General features: G+C 39.5%; 1 protein-coding gene across 2 annotated transcripts in view; it reads right to left on the bottom strand.

The window, feature by feature from the left end:
• LOC139136682 (sulfotransferase 1C4-like) overlaps positions 1–2,006 on the bottom strand; it is a 14,564-nt gene extending 12,558 nt beyond the window's left edge. Inside the window, exons 1-2 of one of the 2 annotated variants that reach the window (XM_070704469.1) lie at positions 1,735–2,006; positions 1–74 (exon numbers count right to left, since the gene is read on the bottom strand). The exon at positions 1–74 is cut by the window's left edge and continues 50 nt beyond it. In XM_070704469.1, the coding sequence (XP_070560570.1) occupies positions 1–74; positions 1,735–1,900 (240 nt within the window). In that variant the 5' untranslated portion in view covers positions 1,901–2,006. The remainder of the gene's footprint in view (positions 75–1,734) is intronic. The other variant, XM_070704470.1, reaches the window with a different exon arrangement.
• Between the last annotated feature and the right edge of the window lie 7,625 nt (positions 2,007–9,631).

The following is a 9,631-nucleotide window of genomic DNA, read 5'->3' as shown; positions in this document are numbered from 1 at the left end:
ACTTTCAGATTCAGAATATGTAGGGTCTCCTTTGTTCATAATCAGTTGTGCCAATTCCAATGTCCATGTTGTACCTGGAAGAGAACGACATGAACGAGATTATAACTTCAATGATACGTGCATATACATACATACACACACACACACACACACACACATATATATATATATATATATATATATATATATATATATATATATATATATATATATATATATGGCTTTTGTTTTACAGTGTAGATTTGTCAGCATTGATAATGTAGAGCTTTTCTGATATACAAAGATTACATCGCTTGCCTATTTTAGAGTAGCTCGATGCTTTGTCAATAATGGCATGAAATATCAAAGACTTGGCCCTTACTTTCCAAATTCGATACCGACTTTGATAACTCTGTATTATTCCTATATTTCTCGATACGGAAGGATTGCATGTGGTTAGCGTTGCGCGTCTTAAAGGTGTTATCAGTAAGGCCGATGTAAACCTTCTCTGCGTTGCCCTCTGTTGATACTTTAGCTTTGTAAACCACGCCTTTGACCTGACAGTTACCCTTCAAGGGGCATGCTCACTTGACCGGGCAATTACAATCACCTGGTTGATCCTTACCCTGATGTCCTGTGATTACTCCCTTATTATGCGATTTAATTATACTTGCAGTATTCTTCATACAGCTGTAACTCACTTTTATTGTATTCCTACTGAAGATCTTGTGAAGTTTAGACCCCTTTGGAAAGTGTTTTTCAACAAGTTGAAGAGATTTCCTGCCGATAGTAGTTTTCACGTTCTTGCTGGAAGGGGGTTGAACCACGTTACGTGACGCTTCCTGACAAATTCTCCTCGCTGATTGGTCGGTCTTGACATATTCAATTTGATCTGTGTACCCGCTTGAAGTGACCTTTGTGTTTATCACAGATGCCCTTATCGCTGGATATTTTTGAGATGCGTTTGCCGATTGCGCTCTGCTTTAGTATCGAGCACTGTAACTTCCTACGAGGACATCTGTATAATTCGATATATACGACCCAAAGTTGGCACACCATCAAAAACAAACAAAATGCCAATTGAAAACAATCATCTTACGTTGCAGGTCACGCAGTAATGCCTCTCATTTGGCAGATACGGGGTCAGTCAAACCCTAAGCAGCGGCGACGCTCTAAGAACGCCTAACGTGACTCATCACATTGTCATAGTAGAGGAGAAACCAGGATGACAGAGTATGTGATACTGTAACATGCTACAGAGTAATTATGCTTGTATCAAATATCAGAGAAGGTTTTCAACAAGAGTAATACGACGCTGACATATTCGTGCACGTTGACCTGAGTGCGAACTGACCTTTCCTTTACGGGTAATTTTGAATTCACAGCCTGTGTTGCTGCACCCTGTACTGTTGCGATCATTCCATGGTGCCAATAGGTCACTTAACCTTTACCTTTGCATCGAGCAAGGTTAAGTAAACGCACTATTAAATCGGGAATTCGACCTTGCCTAAGCAAAGTTTGTTTCTTGTTGGCCTTCTGTAATCATGTGTAAATTCTTTTTTACTAGACACTGTGTTAGAACAGCCAAAGGCTGAACGGTTTACCGAGTTTAAATAAATGCTAATAATGATAATAACAACAATAATAATCTTACACCCGAGGATGGGAGGGACACTGAACAACACCGACATGCGTTTCCTCCGCCACAAAAACATTACTGCGTACGTAGCACAAGCCCTTCGGCAAAAGACTTACCCGATTTTGGATATGACACCACAAAAATGTCGTCCGACTTGATTTCGTAGAGCTCCGGCCTTTCAAGTGTATCTTTTCTGACGTATTTGGCAAGATAAACACCTTTGAAAGTAAAATGCCAAGGCACTTGGTAGTACTCTGGATTCAGCTTGAAATAGTCGGCCATTTTGCCGGAACTGGCAACCTCGAGTACATCCCATTAACGGCGCTATTATAAATACAGTTAGGTCACTCGTTTGTGTTTCCGTCTTCCGCTCACACCCACTCTTTGCTTGATTTCTTTTGTCGGAACGTCACTTGCCTTATTTGCCAGGGACCTGTCACTATTCTTAGCCGGGAAAGCTTCTATATAATCATACTATTTATCCGCAAACCCTGTTTTCTCTAGAATCTATGGTTTATTCCCATTCACCTTTTTAAAGGGTGATAAAAATTTGGTCGCCCCTACCTTTGCTGGTATCTAAATGCATAAAAACGCCTTTGGATTTTTATCAATATTTGTTTTCTTTAATGCTATTTAGAGCTCTTATTTGAAGGAGCTCGAGCTGGCGGGCTAAAAAAAGGATTCGACGCTCATAGTGCAACATGCCTCCGACCTAAAAAAAAAAACTCGGAGAAATGAGACTGCTGATGTGCGGAGTTGAATAAGCTCTTTCTCTGATTGGTCCATTGTCATTATTCACAACAACTTAGGGAGTCTATTTGTATTGTTTTCATTATATTGGTAAGATTCAGCTACCCAATTGGATAACAGCTTATTCAACGCTGCACATTAGCCCAACAGAGAAATTGAAAAAGTTACAAAATAATATACATCAACGACAAATAAATGCCCCTTTTATTAAAAATTAACATTTCACAACACTTTCGATTACATTGTTTGAAACGTTAGACTGGCAATGGATGGAAAAAACTGCTGTCAATCAAATAGTTGTGTAATTCCTGTGTGAATATATAGGTGTGGATTTTTCCCAATCCGTGTTGGTTCTGTTCGCAGGTCCAAATAATGGCTAAACAATGCTTTGCGATGGATGATGGCGTCCGGGAAATTACGTACCAAAATACCGCGAACTTTTTTAGAAACAATGGATGTGTTATTTAACGGCACAAAATGTAAGCTTACAGTGCTGGTTGAGAATTGCTCTTGCATGTGTAAAATCGACACTTTTCTTCTAATCTATTTTGTAGCTGTGTCATGTGTGTGAGAGAAGTGTCCAGTAAGAAAGTTTCATTTAACTGAGACAAAAGAGAAAGCAGGAAAAAAGTTTCGTGCAGGAGTGTTAAGAATTTTCTGGTTGATAATATTGTTGTATTGTGTCATACTTGTTGATAGAGTAGACTGCGCTGGACCTGCTACAGACTATGCTAAAGGGGCCGTTGTCGTGATTACTGACATCGAGAGGAGAAAAGTTTATTTTCAAAAGAATTTACTTGTTTCTTCATAAAGTTGCCAAATTAAAATAAACACCTAAAAGAAAACTTCGGTGATGTATATGTAGTGCAGTCTATAGCTTATTGTGAGTGGCATGCTGAAACCGTGATGATTGTAGACCACACAGTGTATGGGAACCGTTCGCCGCGCGCTGTAATCTAACAAAGACTCAATTTGTTGCAAATTTTTACTTTTCTAATGATATGCAACATGTAGACTTGTTGAGCTCTACAATGCAAACCGGACACTCGATCAAATTCCACTGTAAAACACAAGGCCTCAAAATTTTCCAAGTTGATGTATTTTGTCAGACTCTAATAGTCATTACTAATTTTTATGTTATTTTCACGTCAGACACATTTTGATCGCGGGAGAAATATCGGCCGCCATATTTTTTTTTACATTTACGAGGACACCGAAGATCAACGCAAAAAAGGTCCGACGCACAAAAATTGATGATATAGACGCGTGTTGTCGTGTTGTAGAACGACCAGAGAATAAATCCCGTAGTTTAGTTCGAAGACGACAAGCTTGGCTTGTGCATGTGATAATATATCATGTGCTGCTTGAAAAGAGTCGACCTGGATGGCCCTAAAACGAAGGGGGAAGGGGGACTACGATCGGATTATGGCCCTAAAACGAAGGGGGAAGGGGGACTACGATCGGATTATGATATTCACATTCTAAGCAGATAAAACTTGGATAAAACTATGCAAAAATTACATATATATATATATATATATATATATATATATATATATATATATATATATATATATATATATATATATATATATATATATATATATATATAACAGGGTCTTACATGACGCCCATTTCTGCGTCCTTTACGCATAAAACCGGACCCAGGACCCCTCAAAAACTAAATTACGCGTCCCTTCGGACGCACAAATATCTGTTGCTGGTGTATATCTCGCGAAGCTGCTGAACACGTGAAACACATCCCAGTAAACCTTACCGACCCCATACTTTAATAGAATGCTCCGTAGTACATTGGCCTCCACTGTTTGGTGACCAATGGTACCCGCGGAAACAAATTTTACTACCGTAAAAAGTGCCTTTCAAAATGTAAACTGATTCTTAATTGGTCGATTTCTTGTTTGCGGCGATCAATATATATTTATGCATTATAATATGCCTGGCTGGAATCCGGCAATCTGATTGGCTGGAGCCGGGGTTTATATTCTCAACAAGAAGACCTGCGCGCCGCGTAACATTTTTGAGCTCGCGCAAATTTCGAACGCCAACTTGGAGTTCAACGCGTTGTAATGTCGAACAAGTCTATGCATGGCTTCAGATTGTTTTTGATCGTTAAATTTTAGGCTAGTGCAGCTTGACGAACCAAAATATGAAGAGTTTCTGTAAGCAGCGGAGTCTGTGTAACAACACCACAATTTTTTAAAGTTTTATGAGCGTTTTTTTAAGAAAGAATTCTTCAAGTTCGATGTCTAATCGCGATATCGATGGGTTGCGTAGCCGTAGTTTATGAATGCAACTGTGCACGCGCGCGCGTTCTGAAACGTTCTTTTTTAGAGTTTGTATGAGGCTGGGCGCTCCTGAACTGTCGTTCCAACTTCGGCCCTAAATAACGAAATTGTCCACTTGTTTTTAACTCCAACATATTATAATGAGGTTATAAACGGTGCGCTCGGGTATTTGGTTGCGGATATAAGACCTCTGGGGTGAAAATTAGCATATTTGGGTGAAATAATCACCTCGCTTCGCTCGGTGATTATTTCCCGCCAAATATGCTAATTTTCACCCCAGAGGTCTTATATCCGCAACCAAATACCCTCGCTTGCCGTTTATAACCTCTAATTATGGCGGGTCGTGTCAAATACCCAAAACAAGCCGATCTGCGAAAGTTTTTCGACGGCCGCAGCAACCAGCACGATGTAGGTTCGGTCGAGGCCGAAACAGCAGCTACGCCATGCGATACTGATACATCAGATCCCCCGGCCAAGTCAGCAAAATTACGAACATTCAACAGAAGTTGGCTCGATAGATTTAAATGGCTTCGATATTCTGAAGAGCGAAACGTCATGGAATGCGATGTATGTTTGAAATCGAATGTTACATGCCCGTTCACGGAAGGTTGTTCTAATTTTCAACATTCAACTCTCACTCGTCATCAGGACTCGAAAAGTCATCTCACAAGTGCTAAAATCCTAAGCTTGAGGTCACAATTTACTACTGCTCGCAAATCTGCAGAGGACCGGCAGGTACCTAGGTGCAGGGTATGAGTAACGAACTCGAGGCGTACGCTGCACAATTACGTACTGTTTACCTGATTGCTAAACGTGACCTTCCGTGCGATGTATTCACTGACATCATGCATCTACAGAATCTGACGGCTTAGACATTGAATATTACAAACGTCCTCAGATAGTTATGGAGTTTGAAGAGTGTATTCAACGTGTGATCGAGAAGTCCCTGATTGATAGCATACATGCAACTTGCAAGTGATTTCATCGGTATAATGTTGGATGAGACTTGTGACATAACCGTTCATAAGAAACTTGCCATATATGTTCGATATATTCAGAATGGCGAGGCGAATGTTTCTTTCCTCGGTAACCAGCAAATTGCCACTGCTGCAGGGATCGAAAACGCCTTGATTGAATTTTTGACTAGGAAAGAAATCTGTGACGCGGCCGTAGACAAAATATATGGACTGGGAACAGACGGGGCGGCCGTAATGACCGGTCGTTTGAACGGGTTGGGTGCAAAATTAAAAGCCAGAAATCCCAACCTTGTTCAAGTGCATTGTGTTGCACATCGATTGAATCTTGCTGCTTCTCAAGCAGGCAGAGAATGAGATATTGAATATTGCAAAGAATATCATAATATAATCCATTCATTGTATAAATACTTTAATGACTCTAGTGTGAGATATGACAAACTTAGAAAAATTCAAAACTCTGTTGAATGGGAAGGCAAAACAAATAACTGAGCCTACATCTGTTCGCTGGTTGTCGGTTGAATCAGCTGTCAAGATGATTTTCATCAGTTTTGAGCCAATTGCCTTGGCACTTGCAAGTGACAAAAAAGGGGGAAAGGCTGATGGGCTGTTGAAATTTGTCTCCAATTCATTGTTTCTGCTATTCACTGCCTTATTGATTGATGTCCTTACTGTGATTGGAATTTTGAGCCTTACATTTCAGAAAGATTCTGTCAACCTATCCCATATCAAAACAAGTGTTCAGTCTACTAGGGACACATTGAATACAATGACTAATGATTCACACACTGTCAGAGAAGTCTTTAATGCTTTGGGTGATGTTCCTGGCAATGGTCAGAAAAACACTACAAAAACATTCAAATCACTTACAATCAGCCACTCAGACAGAGCTTCTGTAGTGTACGAGAAAATTATATCAACAAACTACTGCAGAATTAGATTGCAGATTTCCAGATGATGAGATGAATATTCTGGAATGTTTTGATGTAATTCTAAACCCACACAGATATCCTGAAAATTTGGCCAACCTACCTGACTATGGGGTCAACCAGCTTGATCAACTGTTGAATCATCATAACAATACACCAGGTATTGATGCTGATAGAGCTAGGGCACACTTTCTTGTTTACAAACACTTCACAAGATCTCACACGGACGCACTGAATTTTGATATGTATATCAAGCTGTTGCTAACTGATTTTACAGAGGAGTATCCTGATCTTGCCATTCTTGCTAAATTGCTCTTGTCATACCAGTGTCCTCTGCCCCATGTGAAAGGGGCTTTTCAGTACAAATGCCATCAAACAGTGGGCACGAAATAGACTCAATCCTCAAAGGCTTAATAGACTAATGTTCATCAAACTGGTTGGCCCCATCACAGATGATTTTGACTTCATAAACAATGCTAGGTTATTTGCTGAAGGAGCTGCTGGCAGAGTGTGAACTCAACCTACTGGACTTGCTAGGTGAATGCCATTTCAGAGTATGAAATTACCTTCTTGTCAATTTGACAAATTTGAATACTTGTTCAAATTTCACAACTTTGTGAACTTGTCATTAAAGTTATGTGATCATTTCAATTATGAATAGTGTTCTTTGAATTGATCAATGAGGGAACTCAGTATGAACTAGAATTTTCATGTAAGAATAATTTAAGAAATGCGCAACCATTTGCCGTGTGTTATAACACTAATTGAACACAGTGAAGACCATGCCATGGATAAACAATAAAATATTCTTTTGAAATAAATTGGGACCCCCATATTTTGATGTAGGACTCCCATTTTCTAACACCAGGGGTCCCAGGGACTCTCAAAAGTAAAAAGTGATGTAAAACCCTGGTTTTCAATGTGTTTACGTCAACCGTCCCCTTTGTCAATGTAACATGTTTAGGATATGAATTAAACCTTTTACTTGTGAAATAGCCTTCCAATGTAATGGAACATCCTATAAATGCCCTAGGGCACATTATATAAATGCCCTGGTGCACAGCAGATTTTGTGTTGCAGCTGATTTCCGCTGTGTTACCAAATTTGAATATTAAAACGTACCAGATGTTTACAGAATATGACATGTTCACTTTTGATTGGACAGTACTTTACTACGGCGCTGTCATTCGTTTCTGGAATTTGGTGACCAAGGCTTTATGAGTAGATAAAACACCCTGAATTGAGCACTCTGATTGGTCAATCAACAGTAGATAGTTTTTAAATATATATATATATATATATATATATATATATATATATATATATATATATATATATATATATATATATAATCTCCCAGTATTTCGAACGAGTGTGACGTCATCGAAGACGAGGGTTTCCCCCAACATAGCGGCAGTATCCCTCCGAGCCGGTAGGCGAGGAGGGATACAGCTATGTTGGGGGAAACCCGAGTCTTCGATGACGTCACATGAGTGAGAAATACTGGGAGATTATATATTTATCACATGCATAGACCCACTTTTTTATTTTCACTTTCCCGCACGATGTAATTTGGACCTTTATTATGTCGGCGTGGCGGATGAAGTGGTACGGCTCCAGCTGATTCCGTTCACATTCGGACGCACGTTCCTCTCGATGTGTCAGAGTAGTCTCTCGCTGTCGGATTTTCCGCGCAAAACTTGAATGGATATAGCCGTTATCAGCGAGGACAAGGGAAAGGAGGATGATATAGTATCTTCAGATGTATTATTTTGTTTGAAGGTAAAGTAATAATGTAAATAATGCATCGAAATTTAACCTTGTCTTGCTGTTCATAGCGGTGCTTACACGTTGTTTACACTGTACGATTCGAACGAACACGCTGTGCAATGCTGCAGTCGTCATTTTTACTGCTGTCAGTTCCTGACTTCGGTCATAATATATGAATAAAACCACAATTGAACTGTATCACATCGTTCTTGTTGGTCATTTATGCAACACCACTGTACCTAGGAAAGTTATATTGCTCGAAACTGGCGAGGACTGGAGGAGTACGATGCCCTATGAAGATCGTATGTTCGCATATTCTCAACGCCTTGGACGTTGTTTGAAATTGAGAGGAAAAGTGTATCATCGTTCGTTGTAATTATGAATGAAACTAAAATCATAAACAATCACAGTAAACAAAGCGCAAAAAGAAACTTTTAACATTTGGCATGTAATGTTCATTCGATCTCGATTTTACTGGTGTCTTATGAAAACACTTCACTGTGGCCGCGGCTCCTATCGAGCTGTCGACGAAGTGGCACAAGCTTCTGAAAACCGCGTTTGCCGTACGTTACTGCAGTAAACATTCTCGCTTTATTACAGCCTACCGCAGAAGTTCAACAGCAATACAACACTTTGCCGATGCTAAAAATTTAACCCGTCACCTGACAGATGAGATGTTGATTTTGATACATCATATTATATGTTGGATTCTTGTTCGGTGATAAATTGGTCGATTTTGAGCGATGACTCGGCTGTAACGGCTCGTGACAAGATAGCACAGTACAGTGGCTTAGTAGCAAACGTAGGGAGCAGACGACAGTGAACGCTCTCGTTTTCCCCAGTAGAAAAAAAAACAGACAAACTTTCACAATTGCTACCAAAGCCTTGACGTTTTCGCTATTTATTACCTTACCGCATTTTTCAGTAAACACCTTTGTCCCACTCAATTTTCATCTGCACGAGAATGCTTACAAACAGTTTCAGTGGAAAAAAAGTGCCGACCCCGTATACCCCTACTTCTGACGTCAGAATTAGGGGTATACGGAAATCCCGTAAACCGTATACTATACCTATAGTGTGATGTCACACTATAGGGATAACTGGGTCTATGTATGTGATAAATATATATATATATATATATATATATATATATATATATATATATATATATATATATATATATATATATATGAAAATAAAGAAATATTATGCTCACACTTAAAGGCGTAGCCTTCCCTTTAAAAGGACATGAAGCTATGGCGGCGTTCTTCGTGTAAGTGGGCA

The sequence above is a fragment of the Ptychodera flava genome, chromosome 7 (genome assembly GCF_041260155.1).
Source record: "Ptychodera flava strain L36383 chromosome 7, AS_Pfla_20210202, whole genome shotgun sequence".
NCBI classification, from domain to species: domain Eukaryota; kingdom Metazoa; phylum Hemichordata; class Enteropneusta; family Ptychoderidae; genus Ptychodera; species Ptychodera flava.
The sequence above is the reverse complement of the archived record's forward strand: the minus strand, read 5'-3'. Positions and strand labels throughout refer to the sequence as shown.